Consider the following 26,411-nt stretch of genomic DNA (forward strand, 5'->3'; position numbering starts at 1 on the left):
CCATGAACTCACTATGCCCATCACGAAATACCTTGGGGTGCCTTCTTTCCAAAATGGGGTCACTTGTGGGGTAGTTATACTGCCCTGGCATTTTAGGGACCCAAATGCGTGCAAAGTAGTTTGAAATCAAAATCTGTAAAAAATGACCTGTAATATCCTAAAGGTGCTCTTTGGAATTTGGGCCCCTTTGCCCACCTAGGCTGCAAAAAAGTGTCACACATGTGGTATTGCCGTACTCAGGAGAAGTTGGGAAATGTGTTTTGGGTTGTCATTTTACATATACCCATGCTGGGTGAGAGAAATATCTTGGCAAAAGACAACATTTCCCATTTTTTTATACAAAGTTGGCATTTGACCAAGATATTTATCTCACCCAGCATGGGTATATGTAAAATGACACCCCAAAACACATTGCCCAACTTCTCCTGAGTACGGCGATACCACATGTGTGACACTTTTTTGCAGCCTAGATGCGCAAAGGGGCCCACATTCCTTTTAGGAGGGCATTTTTAGACATTTGGATCCCAGACTTCTTCTCACGCTTTAGAGCCCCTAAAATGCCAGGGCAGTATAAATACCCCACATGTGACCCCATTTTGGAAAGAAGACACCCCAAGGTATTCAATGAGGGGCATGGCGAGTTCATAGAATTTTTTTTTTTTTTTGCACAAGTTAGCGGAAATTGATTTTTCTTTTGTTTTTTCTCACAAAGTCTCCCTTTCCACTAACTTGGGACAAAAATTTCAATCTTTCATGGACTCAATATGCCCCTCAGTGAATACCTTGGGGTGTCTTCTTTCCAAAATGGGGTAATTTGTGGGGTGTTTGTACTGCCCTGGCATTTGAGGGTCTCCGCAATCATTACATGTATGGCCAGCATTAGGAGTTTCTGCTATTCTCCTTATATTGAGCATACGGGTAATGAGATTTTTTTTTTCCGTTCAGCCTCTGGGCTGAAAGAAAAAATGAACGGCACAGATTTCTTCATTCGCATCGATCAATGTGGATGAAAAAATCTCTGCCAAAAAAAAAAAAAGGAGAGGAAAGGCGTCTGCCAGGACATAGGAGCTCCGCCTAACATCCATACCCACTTAGCCCGTATGCCCTGGCAAACCAGATTTCTCCATTCACATCAATCGATGTGGATGAATAAATCATTGCCGTGATTTTTTTTAATTTTTATATATATATATATATATACACACACAAAGTGTTTGCCAAAGCATATGAACACCGCCGCCTCCTCAGCTCATATGCCTCGGCAAACGTATCTTTTACTGCAGAGGAGAAATCTCGTCTTGCAGCGCCGCATACACTGACTTGTGTGTAATCTGACAGCAGCGCAATGCTTCTGTCAGAATGCACATCAGTGCTGCAGCTAGTCGATCGGTTGGTCCACCTGGAAGGTAAAAAAAACAAAACAAAAAAGAAAAAAAACAGGCCGCAACGCAATAAATTTTATAAACTTTATAATAACTTTTGAACAGAACATATAAACTTTTTTTTTAACTTTTTTAACTGAAAGTTAACTTTTTTGCTTACTGGTGTTTTTTTTTTTTACCTTTTATAGGACAAACCTCTCCTTCCCCATGGGACAATGTGCAAAGCGCAAATCGCCCAAAGATGTGGCGAAGTACATTATGCACTTTATCCCAGGTGAAAGGAGAGGTTTGCAGCAGCTGTGAGAGAAAGGGCCCTAATAGCCCTGTGTGCCTGTCCTGTGAGATGCAATCCCTATGCTAAGTGTACCTGTGTGTGGTACTTCCGGAAACACTCTCCAAAGCATAGGGCAGGGTGGTCAGGGCAGTCAGGACAGAAATAGCGGGTGTCACGCCTTATTCCACTCCTGCTACAGACACAACATTTTTTTCGGGGTGGCGGTCGGTTTGAGGTACCAGCAACGACACTGGGGAAATGTCGCTCGTGTAGACGGCTCACTACACTGGTGGTTGGGGCCACGGAACCTCCTGGATACAGGAGGGTCGCGATGATCTCTTCCTGAAATTTGAGGAAGGATCGTGTTCTCCCAGCCTTACTGTAGAGAACAAAACTATTATATGCAGCCAATTGAATTAAATATACAGACACCTTCTTATACCAGCGTCTGGTGCGTCGGGAAACTAAATAGGGAGCCAACATCTGGTCATTGAAGTCCACCCCTCCCATGAGCGCATTATAGTCGTGGACACAGAGGGGCTTTTCAATGACACTGGTTGCCCGTTCAATTTGGATTGTCGTGTCTGTGTGAATGGAGGAGAGTATGTAAACGTCACGCTTGTCTCTCCATTTCACCGCGAGCAGTTCTTCGTTACACAAGGCAGCCCTCTCATCCTTGCAAGACGGGTGGTAACGAGCCGTTGGGGGAAGCCCCGGCGACTAGGTCGCACGGTGCCACAGCAGCCAATCTGTTCAAGGAACAAATGCCCGAAGAGGGGCACACTTGTGTAAAAATTGTCCACATAAAGATGGTACCCCTTGACAAATAAGGGTGACACCAAGTCCCAGACTGTCTTCCCACTGCTCCCCAGGTAGTCAGGGCAACCGACCGGCTCCAGGGTCTGATCTTTTCCCTCATAGATCCGAAATTTGTGGGTATAGCCTGTGGCCCTTTCACAGAGCTTATACAATTTGACCCCATACCGGGCGCGCTTGCTTGGGATGTATTGTTTGAAGCCAAGGCGCCCGGTAAAATGTATTAGGGACTCGTCTACGCAGATGTTTTGCTCAGGGGTATACAAATCTGCAAATTACTGGTTGAAGTGGTCTATGAGGGGCCGAATTTTGAGGAGCCGGTCAAAAGCTGGGTGGCATCTGGGACGGGAGGTTGTGGTGTCGCTAAAGTGCAGGAAACGCAGGTTGGTCTCAAAAACGTGTCCTGGACATAGCAGCAGAGAACATGGGCATGTGATGAATCGGGTTCGTGGACCAATATGACCGCAATTCATGCTTTTTGGTTAGACCCATGTTCAGGAGAAGGCCCAGAAAATTTTTTCATTCGGAAACTTGGACTGGTTTCCACCGGAAAGACTGGGCATAAGAGCTTCCTGGGTTGGCGGCTATAAATTGAGTGGAATACCGATTTGTTTCTGCCACGACTAAGTCCAAGAGCTCCGCAGTCAAGAACAGCTCAAAAAATCCCAGGGCAGAACCGATCTGAGCTGTCTCAACCTGAACTCCAGACTGGGCGGTGAAAGGGGGAACTAATGGTGCGGCTGAAGTTGGGGACTGCCAATCGGGGTTTGCCAGAACCTCAGGGATTCTAGGGGCTCTACGGGCCTGTCTGTGCGGTGGCTGCGACGGGGTAACTATTGCACGTGCCAGGCACGTGCCACCGTACCAGCTTCAACTGCCCTTCTGGTGCTCGCCACTTCACCATGTTGTACGGCAGTGCTGGTCCTAGGTCCAGGATGGGCTGCGCTGCTGTTGTATGCCTCACCACATAATCCGACAGCGCCAGCCCCACTCTGCTGCCCTTGAAACGGATCCTGCGCAACCTGTGGTCTAGCAACAAGGGGCCGGGTACGCCTGGTGCTATCAGGGACCTCAACCTCCTCGTCCGAACTTTGGGTCAGACTGCCACTGCTTTCTACAGGTTCATATTCTGACCCGCTAGATTCGTCAGATGAGGGTTCCCATTCCTCATCCAACTGGGTCAGAATCCTGTAGGCCTCTTCAGAAGAATACCCCCTGTTTGACATTTGGACTACTAAATTTAGGGGTATTCCCTGAGTCTACCCAAGAAAAAAAAGCAAGCCTGTCTTACAAATGGGAGGCTAGCGAAGTACCGGAGGCCGCCGCGATTGATAAAAAATATCAAAACTGATTTTTTTATCGCCGCAGCGCTTGTAAAGTGATTGCGCAGTGATCAAAAAACAAAAAAAATTTGGTCACTGCGGCGGGGCAGGCGTAGGTGAACGCACGTGTGGGCGACCGATCAGGCCTGATCGGGCAAACACTGCGTTTTGGGTGGAGGGCGAGCTAAGGTGACACTAATACAATTATAAATCTGACTGTGATCAGTTTTGATCACTTACAGATACTATAAAAGTACAAATGCTGATTAGCGATCCGCACTGGCCACCAATGATATTAATACAATAGAGGGAGGGGGGGCCGGGGGGGCCGCACTGGCCACCAATGAAATTAAAACTGGGGAGGGAGGGGGGTGTGCCCCCTGCTGCCTGGCAGCCCCTGATCTCTTACAGGGGGCTATAATACGCACAATTAACCCCTTCAGGTGCAGCACCTGAGGGGTTAATTGTGCGGATCACAGCCCCCTGTAAGAGATCGGGTGCTGCCAAGCAGCAGGGGGCAGTCATGTACACAGTTTGTAGTATATTCTAACTAGAAGCGTCCCCATCACTATGGGGACGCCTCTGTGTTAGAATATACTGTAGGATTTGAGTTTTCACGAAGTGAAAACTCAGCTCTGAAAAAGCTTTTATGCAGACGGATCTTCGGATCCGTCTGTATGAAAGTAGCCTACGGACACGGATGCCAATCTTGTGTGAATCCGTGTTTTTTCACGGACCCATTGACTTGAACGGGTCCGTGAACCGTTGTCCGTCAAAAAAATAGGACAGGTCATATTTTTTTGACGGACAGGATACACGGATCACGGAGGCGGATGACAAACGGTGCATTCTCCAAGTTTTCAACGGACCCATTGAAAGTCAATGGGTCCGCAGAAAATCACGGAAAACGGAACAACGGTCGTGTGCATGAGGCCTAATACACTGATAGTTTGCCTATGAGACCCAGCCTGAGAATGCTCGTCCTGGGGCACAAAGTACTGGCATTCTCATCCTGGGTCCTTAAGGTGTTAAGCAGATCATGATAACTTGCATATTGTTAAAAGTCCGCTGACTGATAAACCGGTAAATGTATTCTGCTGATCAAGCCTGGAAAGCTATACCTGGGCAATAAAATCCCTAGCAACATCACAAGGATTATTATTAAAGAGGCCCTGTCACCACTCCTGACCTGCTTGTTTTAATAGCTACATGCATTCCAAATGTAATAACAATTCTGGAGCATCTATTCTTATGGCTCTATGTTGTGCCATTCCTCTATTATTTCTACTAGAAGTTATGAATGAATTGCTAGCAGTCTACAGTAAGGGTACAGAGGGGAAAGCGGGGTAACCAGTTGGGGGAGTGTCCCTGCAAAGTCTGAAAATGGAAGCACTGACTGGATAGAGCGAGTTCTGTGCAACACCCCCCCAACTTGTTACCACCGCTCTGTACCCTAACTGCAGACAGTTAGCAAATATTTCTAACTTATATAAATATTAAAATAATAGAGCAATGGCACAACATAGAGCCATAAGAGTAGATGCTCCAGAATTGTTATTACACGGAGAATGCATGAAGCTATTAAAACAGACTTGTCAGGAGTGGTGACAGATCCTCTTTAAGTAGTCCTCACTTTTAAAACAGCATTCTTATTTTTAAGTCTATTTTAACATTGTATTGGAAAGTTATCTACACTCCTCAACATTAAAATTGCAGTACTGAGAAGAAAATGTTGTGAAATTATGAAAGTTAAAGGATTGATAGACATGTTAATAATATGCAAATGGCAAATGATAAAAAAAAATTGGAAACATAATATTCAAAACACCTAGATTTATTCAATGTGGAGTATAAGTACCATGCACAGAAATACAAGCAATTACATGTCTTGGCACACTGTCAATGACGTTATTAATGGTTGTGTGAGGAATATTCTTCTACCATGCTGAATGCACTAAGGCATGCAAGGCATCAAGATCGGCTGCCGGCGGCTCCCTTTGCGATTGCCGACCAATGATATCCAAGATGTGCTCGATGGGAGACAAGTCTGGATACACTGCAGACCACAGTGGCATTTTTATGCCATGTAAGCTGCTCACAGTATCACGTGTAACATGTAGCCTGGCACTGTCCTGTTGAAAATCAGCTCCTTTGAGCAGTTTGAAAAATTGTCTGTACCACTGGTTTCACAACCAAATTAATGTAACGCTGAAATGTTAGTGTACCTGAAATGAAGATTAGAGGGGTCTGGCTACTGTACATTATTCCACCCCACATCATAATAATAGGAGTAGAACAGGAGTGATGTTCCCTTGCAAAGGCCTCTTCATGACGTTGCCCATGTGGCCTCTAGACCAATCTCTGGTTATCTATGCATCTAAGACAAAAAAGGGACTCATCGCTTCCAAACAAATTTCGATTGCATGCTTGCTTTACGTCAAGCTAACCTTTGAGCCATGGTGCGAGGTCAATAGTGCAAACGTCTTCTGATTATTTGTATAGACTGTGTTTGCCATCCTAGACTTGGGATGAAACATCCAATTTCACTTGCAGTACAGAATGGATCACTACAAGCCATTCTACTAATCCAAAAATCTGTCCGTTGCAGTGGTTCTCCTCTGCGCATCTCTTGCAGTCATGCCAGTTTGTCGTTCGCCCAACCACCGGGACAAGCCACGTTGAACAGTACTGTCATCTTGTCCTAGGTGCATAGCTGCCGGAATTATAAACCAAGGTCTCTCAGTTTAAGGATTCTGTCCCTCTCAGTTTGTGGAAAGTGGCGATAACTGGCATATTGATGAACATCCCACATAACTTGATCTGATTTTTTAGCTTTCATGTAGCTTTGCTTCAATTTGGCTTTTATGCCCCTCCCACATACCACAGATTGGAGCTAGGTGCTTAAAAATGTGAACATCTGCAGATGTTAGCGACAACTGCTACTTCCTTGATTTGCATAACCTTATGGCTTGTCCTTGATGCTGCAATTTCAATGTTAAAGAAAGTGTATTTATGCAATAGCCTAATAAACTGGTTCACAACTGGTGTTTTACAAACAAATACTTAAATTGCTTGGATTATATACATATCATTATAACTCACAATTGAATCTACTAAACTCACCGACTGTATACCAGCTTGCGTCAGTTAACTTATTGATAACAGCTTCCTGATAAGTTCCATCTGGACTTTTGATTTCTACCACAGCTCCAATCTGATAAAAAAAAAAGTTACACTTTTAAATTAAAGCTGGACAAAATTAACCCTTTCAAGCCCTTTTTTTTTTCTTTTACGTTTTCGTTTTGCGCTCCCTGCCTTTCCAGAGCCATAACTTTTTTATTTTTCTATTTACATAGCCATATGAGGACTTGTTTTTTTGTGGGACAAGTTGTACTTTCCAATGCCATCATTTAATATTGCATATGATGTAGTGGGAGGCAGGAAAAATTCCAAATGGGGTGAAATTGCAAAAAAAAAAAAAAAAAAGCTATTCCACCACAGTTTTTTACGTTTTTTTTTTTTATTCCGACGATCAATGTGCAATAAAACTGACCGGTTACTTCTACAGGTCAATACGAATCCTGCGATACCTTATATGTATAGTCTTTCTTGTGTTTTGAAAAATTAAAAAGTGGGGGAAAAAATCTAGTTTTATTTTTTTGTCGCCATATTTTGACCCATTTAACTTTTTAGTAATTATGTGTACGGAGCTGTATGGGGGCTCATTTTTTGCGGGACGATCTGAACTTTTCAATGATACCATTTTGGGGTGTGTATGACTTTTTGATCACTTTTTATTAAATTTTTTGTAGAAAATGAAACAACCAAAAGCTGTGAATCGGCCATTTTGACGCTTTTTTCCATTTTTACTGTTTGCCGTATAGAGAATATATTTTTATAGTATGGGCGTTTTCACACATCGCGACACCCATGATGTGTATTTATTTTATTTGTTTATTTTTATTTTGGGAAAAGGGGGGTGATTAGAATTTTAATGTTTTTTATTTATTTATTTTTTTACTTTTTTTTTTTTTTACACTTTTTTATAGTTCCCATAAGAACTATAAATCATCTGAATCATCTGATTGCTATTAACATAGATTCCAATGCAATTGCATTGGAATCTATGATGATTTTACTACTTTCCTATGGAGCCCTATTACAGGCATAGGGTTCCATAGGAAATACTATGCAGCAGCCTCCTGTCATTCATAAAGAAAGGGGCTGCTGCATACATGCTCCTGCTCCTCTGATCGCCACATGGGGGAGCCGGAGCACCACCGAAAGTGAGCACTTTCGGTTTCAGTGCGTTCAGATGCTGTGGTCAGGGTTCAGCATCTGAGGGGTTAAATGTCCGCGATCGGCATTACTGCCGATAGTGAACATGAGCCGCAGGTGTCTGCTAAAAGAAGCAGGTGGCCACCCGCGGCTATGTTGCCCGCATCGGGCAGGAGCGGGCGCCATCTTTAAACACCAGCCCAGCGCCGTACATGTACTGCACTGTGCGTGAAGGAGTTAAATAAAAAAAGTCATCATTAACCCCTTCCTGACTGCCCACTGACTATATACGTCCTAACTGCACCTGCCCCATGCAGATAGCACGTATACAAACGGTAAGGCAGTGCTTTAATCCCGGCGCTGGGATTAAAGCTCCTGCAATCTAGCAGGAGCAGGTCGGGTCCTGGCTGTGAGACACAGCTGGGACCCTGAGGAGAAGATAGGAGTGGTTTATCACCGCTCTTGCCCTCTCCTGTGCCGGAAGGAGAGGACTGCACAAGCGCAGGTGGGAGAGCAGGAAGCGGACGAGCCGGGTGTCTGGGTGTAAGAGCAAAGCTGCAGGGTCTAAGGAGACCTTTTAATGACCTCCTGGGGGACATATTATGTGCCAAAAATAAATTTAAATATGAGCAAAAATCTAAATCTAAAATACAAATAGAAAAATATTTTAAAAATGCCGTCGCTAGCGGAAACTGTCACCATAGTCGCCCCGTTCACGCAAACCTATACATGTTGTATATAAAAACAATCGTCACAAAACAGGGAACCCACTGCAATAATGAATTTTTTAGTCAGTTTTAATATTTAAGAAATAAAAAGCTGTAATTAAAAATCGCAAAAATTATATTGGTAGTCAAACAAATAAAAAATTTTAGGGTCACTAAACCACCACGTGCACAAAATCACTAAAAATAGTGATATTCAGGCCTTTTTTAGGCCCAGTCATGAAAGGGGGTAAGTAATATGTAGCCCAAAAAAGGTACCAATAAAATATACAGCTACACCCACAAAAAGCAAACCGTCACACAGCTCTCAGACAGAAATATAAAAAAGTTATGTATTGACTAGCAGAATAAGGTTGTCATGTCATTTTGGTGCACAGAGAACATCATAAAAATGAAACCCCAAAAACCTTGGTGGAATTGCCATTGTTTCAATTTCACCCCACAAAGAATTTTTTCACATTACCAATGCAAGATATAAAAAAATTAAAAAGTAAAAATACAACTTATTAAATTAAATACAACATAAAAAAACAAGCCTTATACGGCTGTATGAACGGAAAACTTTATTACTACTGGTGTTAAGGAAAACTGGCTTAGTTGCCTATAGCAACCAATCCGATCACACCTTTCAGAGCTCCTTTGAAAAATGGAAGGATCAAACTGATTGGTTGCAATGGGCACCTAAGCCAGTTTTCCTTTACACCAGTTTTGATAAATCTCTCCATATTACTCTTGGATGGCTGGGAAGAAGAAACAATGAAAAAATTATATATAAATAGACTTTAAGAGGGTTAAGAGTTAGATATGTATTAGGGAAGACAAGGAAATTGTAATCCAAATCATTACTATAGCATCAGAGATCAGATCTTATTTTTGGAGAAAGTTGCTAATAAAGACAGATTTACACTGACCAGCTAAGCAGGCAATTATTGGGAAGGGACTGTTTATTCCTAAAAATTGTTTGCTCGTCAATACAAGTAAAGAGCTGCATTTGTCATGAAGACGTCACCTCTATTGTTTAGAGTTGAGTAATGGTTACTAAAATACACATTCATTGTTTCTGGGCAGCAGATGAATGTTCATAAGGCATTATCTGCGACACACAAACAATGATTTAATGTACTGCATGAAAGGTTATTTTGTCTGTTCAATGAACATTTTGTGTGTTCAGCAGGCGATTGTCAGCATATTTTCATGGGCCTATCATCAGGAATGAAAGTTTGTAGTAACAGTCGTTCCCAATAATCAGCCTGACAATTATGTGGTGTAAATCCGCCTTAACCTCTTTGGGACACAGCATTATTTCTCCTTAAGGACCAGGCCATTCTTTGCAAATCTGACCAGTGTCACTTTAAGTGGTGATAACTTTAAAAACGCTTTGACTTATCCAGCCCATTCTGAGATTGTTTTTTCGTCACATATTGTACTTCATGACACTGGTAAAATGAAGTAAAAAAATTCATTTTTATTTATAAAAAAAATACCAAATTTACCAAAAATTTGTAAAAAATTGCAAATTTCCAAGTTTCAATTTCTCTACTTCTATAATACATAGTAATACCTCCAAAAATATTTATTACTTTACATTCCCCATATGTCTACTTCATGTTTGGATTATTTTGGGAATGATATTTTATTTTTTGGGGATGTTACAAGGCTTAGAAGTTTAGAAGCAAATCTTGTAATTTTTCAGAAATTTTCAAAAACCCAATTTTTAGGGACCAGTTCAGGTCTGAAGTCACTTTGCGAGACTAACATAATAGAAACCACCCAAAAATGACCCCATTCTATAAACTACACCCTTCAAGGTATTCAAAACTGATTTTACACCTTTAGGTGTTCCACAATAATTAATGGAAAATAGAGATACAATTTCAAAATTTCACTTTTTTGGCAGATTTTCCATTACAATTTTTTTTTTCCAGTTACAAAGCAAGGGTTAACAGCCAAACCAAACTGAATATTTATGGCCCTGATTCTGTCGTTTACAGAAACACCCCATATGTGGTCGTAAACCGCTGAACAGGCACACAGCAGGGCGCAGAAGGAAAAAAATGCCATACGGTTTTTGGAAGGCAGGTTTTGCTGGACTGGTTTGTTTGACACCATATCCCATTTGAAGCCCCCCCTGATTCACCCCTAGAGTAGAAACTCCATAAAAGTGACACCATTTTAGAATCTACACCCTCAAGGTATTAAAAAATGATTTAACAAACGTTGTTAACCCTTTAGGTGTTCCACAAGAATTAATGGAAAATAGAGATACAATTTCAAAATTTCACTTTCTTGGCAGATTTTCCATTTTAATATTTTTTTTCCAGTTAAAAAGCAAGGGTTAACAGCCAAACAAAACTCAATATTTATGGCCCTGATTCTGTAGTTTACAGAAACACCCCATATGTGGTCGTAAACTGCTGTACGGGCACACGGCAGGGCGCAGAAGGAAAGGAATGCCATACGGTTTTTGGAAGGCAGATTTTGCTGGACTGTTTTTTTTGACACCATGTCCCATTTGAAGCCCCCTGATGCACCCCTAGAGTAGAAACTCCAAAAAAGTGACCACATTTTAGTAACTACGGGATAGGGTGGCAGTATTGTTGGTACTAGTTTAGAGTACATATGATTTTTGGTGGCTCTATATTACACTTTTTGTGAGGCGAGGCAAGGTAACAAGAAATAGCTGTTTTGGCACCGTTTTTATTTTTTGTTTTTTACAACATTCATCTGACAGGTTAGATCATGTGATATTTATATAGACCAGGTTGTCACGGATGCGGCGATACCTAATATATAAACATTTTTTTTATTTATGTAAGTTTTACACAATGATTTCTTATTTTAAATGAAAAAAAAATCATGTTTTAGTGCTTCCATAGTCTGAGAGCCATAATTTTTTCAGTTTTTGGGCGATTATCTTGGGTAGGGTATGATTTTTGTGGGATGAGATGACGGTTTAATTGGCACTATTTTGGGGTGCGTGTGACTTTTTGATCGCTTGCTATTACACTTTTTGTGATGTAAGGTGACAAAAAATTGCATTTTTTACACCGTTTTTATTTAAAAAAAATTTACGGTATTCACCTGAGGGGATAGGTCATGTGATATTTTTATAGAGAAAATTATTACGGACGCTACAATACCAAATATGTATACTTTTTTTTATTTATGTATGTTTTACACAATGATTTCATTTTTGAAGCAAAAAAAATAATGTTTTAGTGTTTCTATAGTGTGAGAGCCCAAATTTTTTCAGTTTTTGGGTGATTACCTTGGGTAGGGTATGATTTTTGCGGGATGAGATAATGGTTTTATTGGCACTATTTTGGGGTGCATATGACTTTTTGATCGCTTGCTATTACACTTTTTGTGATTTAAGGTGGCAAAAGACTGTTTAGCACAGTTTTTATTTTTTATTTTTTACGGTGTTCATCTGAGGGGTTAGGTCATGTGATATTTTTATAGAGCCTGTCGATACGGACGCGGCGATACCTAATATGTATTACTTATTACTATATTTCCCTTCACCCATGATGGCACCCCATGCGACCAGGGACCTCCCATCCGGGACAGGAAACCTGAGAAGATAAAAGGTTCACACCCCCACCAAGCACCAGTTCAGGTGTCCTGTCCTCCGGATAGGAAGTTCCTGGGAAGTTCTTAAGGAATGGTTCTCACCTGCAGCTGGGGGGAGGCCCAGGTTCTTATCCGGTAGGTGGCCTCCCCCAGGCGGCTGAAGGCTCTCTGGGGCTGCTGCCTATAGTCTGTTTTTTCCCCCGCATTCCGGCACCGATTCCGAGGGAGCCGCTGTGGCCGTGTTCAGGCGGCTTCCCTCTTGCTCGGCGTCTTTGCCCGGCTTCCTGTTGGTGTCGGGGAGGCTTCTACGCATGCGTGCGCCTCCGACGCAGCGGGGCGGGGCTTAACTCGGAAGGAGGAAGAAAGCGCCGGAATAGCCTAGGCGCGTCTTTTAAAATATAAACGTGGCGGCGGGGGGAATCCAGCCAGCTGATGTAGCACACAGTGCTGTGCTGAAGAGGCTCTTTTTCCAGTGAAAATGTCTGAGCCAGCAGATGGACTCGCCGAACCCCTGGAACCCTCGAGGCCTGCCAGTCCGGTACCAGTCCTGAGGAGTGGGGATAAACATCAGCGGTGAGGTGGATCTTTTTATTAATGGGGTGTTGTTTGTTTGGTTGTTGTAGGTTGCAAAGACCCCCAAAAAAGCGGCTTCAAAGACGAAACATAAGGAGTGTGCGGGATGCAGAGTGGCCCTGGCATCCTCCTATTCTAAACCATTATGCAAGCCGTGCATTGATAAATTGGTGGCGGAGGAATCTCAGAGTCTCTCCAAGAATATGAGGTCCTTAATAAGATTTGAGGTCACGGCCTCCTTAAAGTCTTTGAATAAAGGCCGCCATAGGTCACCAGAAAAATCCCCGGAGGTTAGGGATTCTGATTTAGACCTCTCCGACATGGAGGAAAGAGAAGCGGGTCAGTTATTTTCTGACGACGCTACATCGTCAGAAAATGGGGCAGGGAGTTCCTATTTTTCACCTGAGGACACCCCAAACCTTCTTAAAGCAGTCAGAGCGACAATGCAACTAGAGGATGTGAAACATGTTAAGTCAACAGCAGATCTAGCTTTTCAGGGTTTAGGCCCCAGGAAGCATAGGGTTTTTACCATTCATGAAAACGTACAAGCATTAATTAGAAGGGAATGGAAAAATCCTGACAGAATTTTTTTTATCCCAAATTCAGTTAAAAGGAAATATCCCTTTGATGAGAAAGTAGCAGCTATTTGGGACAAGGCCCCTACAGTAGACGCCCCGGTAGCAAAGATCGCCAAGAAGTCTGCTCTACCGTTTGATGACTTGGGTAGCCTATCTGACCCTTTAGACAAAAAGGCAGATTTTTATTTAAAGAAGGCGTGGGAATCGTCCTCTGCTTGCCTGAGACCTGCTGTTGCTGCATATCTGGCTGGAACAGTTAGAACAGCATCTCAGTTAAAAAAGCCAAGAGAAGAAGTTTTGGCCTCCCTTCGTACCTTTTTTAAGGCCGCCGACTTTCTAGCAGATGCCTCCACGGATATGATTAGGTTTTCAGCTGAAATCCTGGAAAGCAGATCAGGGCTCGAAGGCCAGACTGTGCTCCATCCCTTGTGAGGGTGACAGGCTTTTTGGGTCGTCTCTTGACGACATACTTGAAAAAGCCTCAGACAAAAAGAAGGGCTTTCCGGTTTCTCAACGCCCCCCCTTTTTTCGTAGATACCAGAATAAAAACAAAGGGGTAGACAGTATGACAGAAGGGAAAAAGATAGATTCCCTAAAAAATCCGGCGGCTTCCTTTTTAAGCCCCAGGACCAAAGGCCAAAGGATAAACAATGACGCCGAATCCCAGGTAGGGGGAAGATTTTCTCTTTTTCTCCCAGCCTGGAAGACGGTAACCAAAAACGGATGGATCCTCGGAGGGATCGAAGAAGGGTTCCGGTTGGAGTTTCTGACCCGTCCCCGGGATTCATTCGTTCAGACAGACTGCCCCAAGGACCAAATCAAGAGGCAGGCCTTAGAGTCAGAGGTGTTGCTTCTTCTACAAAAGGGTATAGTAGTCCCGGGTTCCACAGACAGAGAGAGGCAAGGAATTTTACTCCCTTCTTTTTTTAGTAAAAAAACCCAATGGCTCCTTCCGAGTGATCCTAAAGCTAAACAGGTTCCTCAGATACAAGAAGTTTCGCATGGAGACCATAAGATCAACCATAGATCTCCTAGCAAGAGACTGCTGGATGGCGACTCTGGACTTAGAGGACGCATATTACCATGGAGTAACCATGGGTTCAGGGAGAGTGTCTACACCTGCAGTACAAAGCCCTACCCTTTGGGGTTTCACAAGCCCCCAGAATCTTTACAAAAGTGATTGCGGAGGTGGCTTCCTTTCTAAGATTGTCAGGGGTTCCGTTGCTGCCATATCTAGACGACTTCCTGTTTATTTCCCAGACCAAAGAAAAGTTAATCCAGAACATCGGTGTTTCCTGCTCCCTGTTGAAAAACCTGGGCTGGAAAATAAATTGGAAAAAGTCTTGCCTGTCACCATCTCAGACTTGTGTGTTTTTTTTTTTTTTAAACCAAATTTTATTCATTTAGTTTGATGAACATCAGTTGTGGATACAATATACATACATCCAATGTTTACAATATCATTTTGCATAGGTACATTGACAGATGGCACAATGAAATATCAATCGGAGGATGTCGCATCACAGTGACAATCTAAAATTAATGTAACTGACATAGTAGCTGTAACATATTCAAAATCCCTCCCCTCCCCCCTCCCCTAGCCTCAAGAAGATCAAATTATTATCCATCACAAACGCTCTTCTGATTCCCCAAGATTCCTCAGCAACTGACACTGAACTAGGGTCATTAGAGGTCATACTGTTCCAGCTTACCCAAAGAACCCTTCATCTGTTCCAGTAAATACCAGGGCGTTTGCTTTAAAGGGTCCATAAGCAATTTGATTTCAACGGGTTCTAAAACGTTAATGATAAATCCCTTCCATCTGGTCATTAACTTTTGCAGTGCTGTCACGAGGGTGTCAAGAACCACGCCTGACTCCGTTATACCCGGGGTCAGGAAGTCGCAGCGGTTGGCTGCGCGCGCTATGTAAGATAGGGCTGTTTCCTTATGGTAGCTTTCTGGGTTTGCTTTGCAACCCTTTTGGCTCACTCAGGGATCCGTAGCTCTTTCTCCTCAGCTGTTCCTTGTCCAGCACTCCCAACCTCCTTATATTCCCCTCTCACACTTCTCTGGTTGCCAGATATAGAGCTTCCTGCCTGGACATCTATTCTGACCCTCTGGAGCTGTGTTGCTGCGTTCTCTGGTTGTTGGTCCAGAACGCTACCCTCCGGATCCCTGTTGGACCTTTGTGGTCTGCTGTGGTCGCCCACCTAGGTGTATGTGTTTGTCTGTGTTGTCTGTCCTCTCCCTGGTGTTTCCCTCTTAGTGTCAGTAGTGCGGACTAGCGATCCCACCGGCCCGTTCACTATCTAGGGCTCATTTTAGGGAAAGCCAGGGTTTAGGCACGTGATCGCCGCACGGGTGAGGAACCCGTCTAGGGACGTCAGGGCAGTCAGGTGCCAGCCGTAAGGTGAGTCAGGGGTCACCACCTTTCCCTCTCCCTTGGGCAGGGCTTTCCCTTTTCCCTCCCTGTGCGTGACGCCGGTCATTAAAAGTGCCTTTTCTGTACCCTGCTCTGCCAAATAAAGCTCTCTGTGCAAGCACCATTTTACTTGTATGATAATCTCCCCAAGAGAGGGGGTTGTCTGGAGTAGCCAGTTCTTGAGTATACACCTGTTTGCCGCTAGGATACATATATGTGTAATCTGCGTTATCTTCGTACCTTTGGGACAAAAGTGAAATAAAATTAACCCTGTAGTTAATGTGCATTACGTTTTTTAGCCACTCTTTGAAGGTCACCCAAAACTCCATTATTTTAGGACAATTCCACAATCCGTGGAATAAGTTGGAATTCTGCAGTTTACATTTTGGGCAATGTGTTATTTTGTTTGCCTGAACAGTCGATTGTGTCTTATAAAACCCATATATGGCCCTATGCGCTATTTTAAATTGAGTTTCTCGCCAGACTTCGTTGGGGGTCATTTTTCTCAGACATAACCATCCCTTCAAGATGTCATCATGTACTCCTTGCTCATCCAACTCCTTATCCCATGCCCTGAATGGCTGAAGAGGAAAATTCTCCTGTCGGGCTCCATGTAATCTGCCTTGTAAGTCTGATAAGGACAATGGGGTAGTCGTTGTGCCTCTAAGGAGATCAAATCTATTTGTGGGGAATTCCTTTCTAAGGTCAATTATCCTGTGTTTTAAAAAATTGTATACCTGAAGATATGCCAAATAGTGGCTAGAGCTTAAGTTATATTTGGTACACAATTCCTCAAAGCTAAGATAACGGAGGCTTGTACTATGCCATACATCAATTACCGAGCGTATTCCCTTCTCTCTCCATTAGCGAAATTGTTTGTTAAGTCTGCCTTCCAAAAATTTGGGATGTCCCCAAATAGTCATATATTTCGACAAGGAAAATGGTAACCCATATTCTTTGCGTACCGCTTTCCACGTTGCCACCGTGTCTTTTACGATAAGGCTTTTTTTCAGAGGTTGAGGTAGATTAGCAAACTTAGTATGGAGCAGCGCTATTAAAGACCAGGGGGCGGCTAAGTGCGATTCCAAATTATAATTCGAGTAACTACTTCTTCCTGACAACCAATCCAGGGCATGTCTAAGATTACTGGCAAGGTTATATCTCCTAATGTCAGGGAAATTCACCCCTCCCTTCTCTCTTGGAAGCTGCAGTTTCCGTAGTGAAATCCTCGGACGCTTGCCCTTCCAAATAAAGTAACGGAACGCTGATTCTAAAGATTGTATATCTGCATGTTTAATTAATAATGGTATCGTTTGCATAGGGTATAATAACCGTGCGAAACTGATCATTTTTAATAAATAACATCTGCCCAGTAAGGAGAGGGGGAGATGAATCCACCTATCTATGTCCCCCTGAATTTTCCGGATCAAAGGAGGATAGTTCAATGAGTATATTGATTCCGGGGTTTTTCCAAGATTGATGCCCAGATAGCGAACCGTATGTTTGGCTATTTTCACCGGGAAATTTTGGTATTCATAATCTTTAGCCTGGTGTGTCTGGGAGAGAAGCAGGAGTTCACTTTTGTCCGCGTTAATTTTGATGGGTCAAAAGGGCTATTTCCGAAGCCTACCTAGCACAGGGTCTCTCGCCCCCTTCAGGGTTTGGAGCTCACTCCACCCGAGCGGTGGCTACGTCCTGGGCCGAGAAGGTGGATGCCTCTCTGGCTCAAATTTGTAGAGCAGCAACGTGGAGTTCTCCACACACGTTCTTAAAGCATTAGGCTGGGTTCACACGAGCGTGTCCGGATTAGGTCCGGATGCGTCCCGGTGTTGCGGCAAACCCGCGCGACTTTTGACTGCGATTGCGTTCCGATGTTCAGTTTTTATCGCGCGGGTGCAATGTTTTTTGCACGCGCGTGATAAAAAACCGACTGTGGTACCCAGACCCGAACTTCTTCACAGAAGTTCTGGTTTGGGTTAGTTGTAGTGTAGATTGTATTATTTTCCCTTATAACATGGTTATAAGGGAAAATAATAGCATTCTGAATACAGAATGCATAGTAGGTGATCAATTGAGGGTTAAAAAAAAAATAAAAAAATTAACTCACCTCCTCCGCGTAGTTCCCGGTCTCTTCTTTACCTCTTTAATGATGAACTACAGGCTAGGACCTGTGGTGACGTCAGATCACATGCTCCAATCACACGGTGATGGACCATGTGATTGGAGCATGTGATCTGACGTCACCAAAGGTCCTTTAGCCGACAGCTCATCAGAAGAGACTGGGAACTACGCGATCAAGAGGAGAAGGTGAGTTAATTTGTTTATTTTTTTTAACCCCTCCAGCGCTATTTTACTAAGCATTCTGTATTCAGAATGCTTTTATTTTCCCTTATAACCATGTTATAAGGGAAAATAATACAGTGAATAGACTGTCACCTAGCAACCATGCGTGAAAATCGCACCGCATCCGCACTTGCTTGCGGATGCTTGCGATTTTCACGCAACCTCATTCACTTCTATGGGGCCTGCGTTGCGTGAAAAACGCAGAATATAGAGCATGCTGCGATTTTCACGCAATGCACAAGTGATGCGTGAAAATCATCGCTCATCTGAACAGCCCCATTGAAATGAATGGGTCCGGATTCAGTGCGGGTGCAATGCGTTCACCTACCGCATTGCACCCGCGCGGAAATCTCGCCCGTGTGAACGCATCCTTACAGGTTCCAACTTCACGCAGATACCGCCTTTGGTAGGAAGGTGCTTCAGGCGGTGGTCGCTCCCTAATTTCCTTATTAATAGTCTATCTCGCATGGGGTGCCATCATGGGTGAAGGGAAAACAATATTGCTTACCGGTAATTGGTTTTCTTGATACCCATGACGGCACCCCCAAAATTTTCCCTTCCCCCAAAAAAATAAATAAAATAAAAGATTTATAGGTATTATAGTTACCCTAATAGGTTTATTATGGAGTAGCCTGCTACTCCTCTCCCTTCTAATGAGCAGTATCGTTCAGAAGAGATATAATGTACCGTATTGGATCTCTCTCGCTCTCTTTTCTTATGTGTGTTCACCTCCGGAGTACTGTTTATTACTGTCACTGGTGCTTGGTGGGGGGTGTGAACCTTTTATCTTCTCAGGTTTCCTGTCCTGGATGGGAGGTGCCTGGTCGCATGGGGTGCCGTCATGGGTATCAAGAAAACCAATTACCGGTAAGCAATATTGTTTTTTCACCTATTTTTTTAACAATTTTGTTTAACTTTATTTGGGAAAAATGATGCTTTTGTTTATTTTTACTTAAAACTTTTAATTGGGGGGGGGGGGACTTTATTTTTTAAACTTTATTTTTTTCCCTTTGATTTTTGTCCCACTTTGGGACTTGAACTTTTGGTGATGCATTGGCTGTATGAGTAATACAGTGAGTATTACTCATACAGCTTTTCGGCCTGTGAGATCCAGGGGGCTGGTTCTCACAGGCTCGTCACCGGAAGGCAGCGCGATGCCTTTCTTAGGCATCGCGCTGCCTTCCATGCCATCGGGTTCCCTCTACAGCCGCATGGAGACCCGATGATACCGCCGATCGCCGCCGCAAACAGCAGGTATAGCCGCAAACCGTAATTTTTTCCTTCCCTAACCGCTGGTGAAGCTCCCGGCGCATGCGCAGTGTCGGCCGGTGTCCAGCTGAGAACATCCATCCGATCACCGCGCCTGCGCACTGGCCCTTAATTTTTCTCTACCCTAATCACTGGCGAGGCTCCCGGCGCATGCGCCCTCTGCTGTGAAATTTCCCTACCCCGTCGTTGTGCACCTGCGCGGCGTGGCACACCTCCTTACGTCATGTCCGGTGCGACCGGAAGTGACGAGGGTAGGGAAATCTCACGAGGTAGGAAAATATAACGTTATACCTGCAGCAGGTACTCCACCTATAACTCCTGTGTCCATATTTCTACACCCAGACATGAATCTGCTTCTCACTCAGTGTCTAAATCCCATCACTGACAGCCCACGGGCTCTTCCCTCACCATCTCCAGAGTGTAATAAACACATCATATCCAAACACATCTGTATCTAATCCTAACATGTGTGTGTGCCTAATACATAGCCTGTTGCATGCGATACTGCCTGCTGAAGTGTGTATCTAATCCCATCTTCTATGATACAGCCTGCTGAGCTGTGTATCTAATTCCATTTTGTATGATCCTACCTGCTGAGCTGTGTATCTAATCCTATCTTGTATGATCCTGCCTGCTGAGCTGTGTATCTAAACCCTTATGCACACGACTGTATCCATTTTTCGGGTCTGCGAGTCGCAGATTCGCTAAATAAGGATACTGTCCGTGTGCAACATCATTTTTTTTTTTTTTTGCAGTCCCATTGATTTCTATGGATTTCAGGTCTGCATTATGAGGACCAGAATAGGACATGTTTTTTTTTTTTTTTGGAAGAACTGACACTGCTTTCAACATCCATATATCAGTACAGCAAAGGATAGAACATGTCTTATTCTGGTCCTCATAATGCAGATCTAAAACCCATAGAATTCAATGGCTCTGGAAAAAAGGCACATCTCACACAGGCAGTATCCTTATTTAGCAGATCTGCTACTTGGAGAAAGCAGAACCGATATGGTCCTGTGCATGTGGCCTAATCCTATCTTTTTTGGTCCTGACTGCTGAAGGGTTTATCTTGGGTCATCATGTGTGATACACATGAGATAAGACCATGATCAGCCTGGGAAACATGGTCCGTGTGTCGCCGCATCTCCCAGGCCGACCGCACTCTCCTGACCGAACTGACGATATGACAGTAATGTATGATACAGCCAGTCTCTTATCTGGTTGGGGGAGCCGAGGTTGGCCTGGAAATTGTGGCTAAAACATGGACTGAGCCATGGATTCCTGGGCCGATCACAGTAGTTTGTATGATCCCTATTACTCATACTGAGCCCCCATAACAGAGACATCCACAGTGCCCCCATAACAGAGACATCCACAGTGCCCCCATAACGGAGACATCTACAGTGCCCCCATAACGGAGACATCCACAGTGCCCCCATAACGGAGACATCCACAGTGCCCCCATAACTGTAATACCCACAGTGCCCCATAACAGTAATACCCACTGTGCCCCATAACAGTGACATCTAGAGAAACCTCATAACAGTGACATCCACAGCACCCCCATAACAGGGTCACTGTTAAGGGAGCACTGTGGATATCACTGTTATAGGGTCACTCTAGATGTTATCTACAGTGCCCCCATGTGCTATCCACAGTGTCAGCCACAGTGCCCCCATGTGCCAACCACAGTGCCCCCATGTGCCAGCCACAGTGCCCCCATGTGCCAGCCACAGTGACCACAAGGGCACCTATGTGCCATCCACAGTTTCCACAAGGGCAACCATGTGCCATCCACAGTGCCCACAAGGGCACCAATGTGCCATCCAAAGTGTCCCCTATCTGCCAAGCACAGCTCCCCCAATGACCTCCACAGCATAGCGATCAGCCTCTGTGGCTGATCGCTACACTGTCACTCCTGTACAGCGCTTACATCGCGCTGTACATGAGTCAACACAGGCTTCACATAGAAGCCTGTACACTCAGAAGACGGCCGGAGGTCCCGGCGCATGCGCAGTAGTGTGCAAGTGACGGGACCGAAGAAGGCTGGCAGGAGGCGGTGACTTCAGTGATGATGTACCATCTCCTACCTCAGTAAGGAAACAAAGGGGACTGAGCTGGAAAGGAAGACTTCAAAACGCTTCAGGAAGAGTATAATAGGAAGGGCTGCGCTGTGGAGGGTAAGTATTGGTGTAATAATCTTCCCTCCACAGGTTATGAAGATGAACAATTTTCAAGTAGTGGCCGGAGAAACCCTTTAAAGGCGGTTTCCCAGGTTCAGAATATTGATCACCTACTCTCAGGTTCGACCATTTATATCAGATCAGTGGGGATCCAACTCTCCTCATTCCCACAGATCAACTGATTGAAGGGGCTACAATGCTTGTGCAAGCATCTACAGGGAGGTCTTGTACAGGGTTGCTGAAAGTTAGGCCCCCACGATGTGATATTTGTGGCCTGTCCTGTGACTAGGCCATCAATATCCTGAATACAGAAAACTTTAAGAAATCAATCTAATTTATATATATTCCAACTTGATTTTGCTTGAAGCATACAGTACAATATTTAAGACAACGTTATAGATGAAATTCTAGCAACAAGGCTACATTAAACAAGCACTTCCACAAAAATTCTTAGTCTCTGGCCCTTTAGAAAGGTACATGTTGTAAGAGTTGAGCGAACACCTGGATGTTCGGGTTCGAGAAGTTCGGCCGAACTTCCCGGAAATGTTCGGGTTCGGGATCCGAACCCAACCCGATCTTCGTCCCGAACCCGAACCCGAACCCCATTGAAGTCAATGGGGACCCAAACTTTTCGGCACTAAAAAGGCTGTAAAACAGCCCAGGAAAGGGCTAGAGGGCTGCAAAAGGCAGCAAAATGTAGTTAAATCCCCTGCAAACAAAATGTGGATAGGGAAATGAATTAAAAAAAATAAAAATAAAATAAAATTAACCAATATCAATTGGAGAGAGGTCCCATAGCAGAGAATCAGGCTTCATGTCAGCAGAGAATCAGTCTTCATGTCATAGCAGAGAATCAGGCTTCATGTCATAGCAGAGAATCAGGCTTCACGTCAGCCAAAACTGGAACAGTCCATTGTCATAAATTTAGGCCCCGGCACCCAGACAGAGGAGAGAGGTCCCATAGCAGAGATTCAGGCTTCATGTCATAGCAGAGAATCAGGCTTCATGTCACCCAACACTGGAACAGGCCACTGTCAGATATTTTTAGGCCCCGGCACCCAGAGGAGAGAGGTCCCATAGCAGAGATTCAGGCTTCATGTCATAGCAGAGAATCAGGCTTCACGTCACCCAACACTGGAACAGGCCACTGTCAGATATTTTTAGGCCCTGGCATTCATTCAACTTTGGGTTGCCCCGCAATATAATGGTAAAATGAAAATAAAAATAGGATTGAATAAGGAAGTGCCCTGGAGTACAAGAATAAATGGTTAAGGGGAGGTAGTTAATGTCTAATCTGCACAAGGGATGGACAGGTCCTGTGGGATCCAAGCCTGGTTCATTTTTATGAACGTCAGCTTGTCCACATTGGCTGTAGACAGGCGGCTGCGTTTGTCTGTAATGACGCCCCCTGCCGTGCTGAATACACGTTCAGACAAAACGCTGGCCGCCGGGCAGGCCAGCACCTCCAAGGCATAAAAGGCTAGCTCTGGCCACGTGGACAATTTGGAGAGCCAGAAGTTGAATGGGGTCGAACCATCAGTCAGTACGTGGAGGGGTGTGCACACGTACTGTTCCACCATGTTAGTGAAATGTTGCCTCCTGCTAACACGTTCCGTATCAGGTGGTAGTACAGTTAGCTGTGGCGTGTTGATAAAACTTTTCCACATCTCTGCCATGCTAACCCTGCCCTCAGAGGAGCTGGCCGTGACACAGCTGCTTTGGCGACCTCTTGCTCCTCCTCTGCCTTCGCCTTGGGCTTCCACTTGTTCCCCTGTGACATTTGGGAATGCTCTCAGTAGCGCCTCTACCAATGTGCGCTTGTACTCGCGCATCTTCCTATCACGCTCCAGTGCAGGAAGTAAGGTGGGCACATTGTCTTTGTACCGGGGATCCAGCAGGGTGGCAACCCAGTAGCCCACACACGTTAAAATGTGGGCAACTCTGCTGTCGTTGCGCAGGTACTGCAGAATGTAGTCGCTCATGTGTGCCAGGCTGCCCAGAGGTAAGGACAAGCTGTCCTCTGTGGGAGGCGTATCGTCATCGTCCTGCGTTTCCCCCCAGCAACGCACCAGTGATGGGCCCGAGCTGCGTTGGGTGCCACCCCGCTGTGAACATGCTTCATCCTCATCCTCCTCCACCTCGTCCTCATCCTCGTCCTCCTCCAGTAGTGGGCCCTGGCTGGCCACATTTGTACCTGGCCTCTGCTGTTGCAAAAAACCTCCCTCTGAGTCACTTCGAAGAGACTGGCCTGAAAGTGCTAAAAATGACCCCTCTTCCTCCTCCTCCTCCTGGGCCACCTTCTCTTCCATCATCGCCCTAAGTGTTTTCTCAAGGAGACATAGAAGTGGTATTGTAACGCTGATAACGGCGTCATCGCCACTGGCCATGTTGGTGGAGTACTCAAAACAGCGCAACAGGGCACACAGGTCTCGCATGCAGGCGCAGTCATTGGTGGTGAAGTGGTGCTGTTCCGCAGTGCGACTGACCCGTGTGTGCTGCAGCTAAAACTCCACTTTGGCCTGCTGCTGCTCGCACAGTCTGTCCAGCATGTGCAAGGTGGAGTTCCACCTGGTGGGCACGTCGCATATGAGGCGGTGAGCGGGAAGGCCGAAGTTACACTGTAGCGCAGACAGGCGAGCAGCGGCAGGATGTGAATGCCGGAAGCGCGCACAGACGGCCCGCACTTTATGCATCAGCTCTGACATGTCGGGGTAGTTGTGAATGAACTTCTGCACCACCAAATTCAGCACATGCGCCAGGCAAGGGATGTGCGTCAAACCGGCTAGTCCCAGAGCTGCAACGAGATTTCGCCCATTATCGCACACCACCAGGCCGGGCTTGAGGGCTCACCGGCAGCAACCACTCGTCGGTCTGTTGTTCTATACCCCGCCACAACTCCTGTGCGGTGTGGAGCCTGTCCCCCAAACATATGAGTTTCAGAATGGCCTGCTGACGTTTACCCCGGGCTGTGCTGAAGTTGGTGGTGAAGGTGTGTGGCTGACTGGATGAGCAGGTGGAAGAAGAGGAGGAGGAAGCAGAGTAGGAGGAGGAGGCAACAGGAGGCAAATAATGTTGCCCTGCGATCCTTGGCGGCGGAAGGACGTGCGCCAAACAGCTCTTCGCCTGGGGCCCAGCCGCCACTACATTTACCCAGTGTGCAGTTAGGGAGATATAGCGTCCCTGGCCGTGCTTACTGGTCCACGTATCTGTGGTTAGGTGGACCTTGTCACAGATGGCGTTGCGCAGTGCACACTTGATTTTATCGGATACTTGGTTGTGCAGGGAAGGCACGGCTCTCTTGGAGAAGCAGAGGTGGCTGGGAACAACATAATGTGGGACAGCAAGCGACATGAGCTTTTTGAAGCTGTCTGTGTCCACCAGCCTGAATGACAGCATTTCATAGGCCAGTAGTTTAGAAATGCTGGCATTCAGGGCCAGGGATCGAGGGTGGCTAGGTGGGAATTTACGCTTTCTCTCAAATGTTTGTGAGATGGAGAGCTGAACACTCTGTTTGCTGGGCGGCAGGTGCCAACGTTCCTCCAGAGGCGGAGTAAGAGGCCGAGGCGGCAGCAGCAGAAGAGGTAGCAGGGGGAGCCTGAGTGAGTTCCTTGTTTTTAAGGTGTTTACTCCACTGCAGTTCATGCTTTGCATGCAGGTGCCTGGTCATGCAGGTTGTGCTAAGGTTCAGAACGTTAATGCCTCGCTTCAGGCTCTGATGGCACAGCGTGCAAACCACTCGGGTCTTGTCGTCAGCACATTGTTTGAAGAACTGCCACGCCAGGGAACTCCTTGAAGCTGCCTTTGGGGGACTCTCTTGGCGGCGGGTGTTCTGCTTTTGCCCACTGCTCCCTCTTTTGCTACGCTGTTGGCTCGGTCTCATCACTGCCTCTTCCTCCGAATTCTGAAAGTCAGTGGCACGACCTTCATTCCATGTGGTGTCTAGGACCTCATCGTCCCCTGCATCGTCTTCCACCCAGTCTTCCTCCCTGACCTCCTGTTCAGTCTGCACACTGCAGAAAGACGCAGCAGTTGGCACCTGTGTTTCGTCATCATCAGAGACGTGCTGAGGTGGTATTCCCATGTCCTCATCATTAGGAAACATAAGTGGTTGTGCGTTAGTGCATTCTATCTCTTCCACCCCTGGGGAAGGGCTAGGTGGATGCCCTTGGGAAACCCTGCCAGCAGAGTCTTCAAACAGCATAAGAGACTGCTGCATAACTTGAGGCTCAGACAGTTTCCCTGATATGCATGGGGGTGATGTGACAGACTGATGGGTTTGGTTTTCATGCGCCATCTGTGCGCTTTCTGTAGAATACTGGGTGGGAGATAATGTGAACGTGCTGGATCCACTGTCAGCCACCCAATTGACTAATGCCTGTACCTGCTCAGGCCTTACCATCCTTAGAACGGCATTGGGCCCCACCAAATATCGCTGTAAATTCTGGCTGCTACTGGGACCTGAGGTAGTTGGTTCACTAGGACGTGTGGCTGTGGCAGAACGGCCAAGTCCTCTCCCAGCACCAGAGGGTCCACTAACACCACCACGACCAAGTCCGCGTCCCTTACTAGATGTTTTCCTCATTGTTACCGTTCACCACAATAAGAAAAAAATTATTTGGCCCAATGTATTGAATTCAAATTCAGGCCTTTTTTTTTTTAAAGGCACCTAA

The 26,411-nt window shown here is 45.2% G+C and overlaps 1 protein-coding gene across 1 annotated transcript in view; it reads right to left on the reverse strand.

The window, feature by feature from the left end:
* ARID4B (AT-rich interaction domain 4B) overlaps window positions 1-26,411 on the reverse strand; it is a 557,657-nt gene that overhangs the window by 332,729 nt on the left and 198,517 nt on the right. The window contains exon 5 of the mRNA XM_040429305.1: window positions 6,918-7,008. Within this exon, the coding sequence (XP_040285239.1) occupies window positions 6,918-7,008 (91 nt within the window). The remainder of the gene's footprint in view (window positions 1-6,917; window positions 7,009-26,411) is intronic.

Source organism: Bufo bufo, chromosome 4 (assembly GCF_905171765.1).
Source record: "Bufo bufo chromosome 4, aBufBuf1.1, whole genome shotgun sequence".
Taxonomy (NCBI): domain Eukaryota; kingdom Metazoa; phylum Chordata; class Amphibia; order Anura; family Bufonidae; genus Bufo; species Bufo bufo.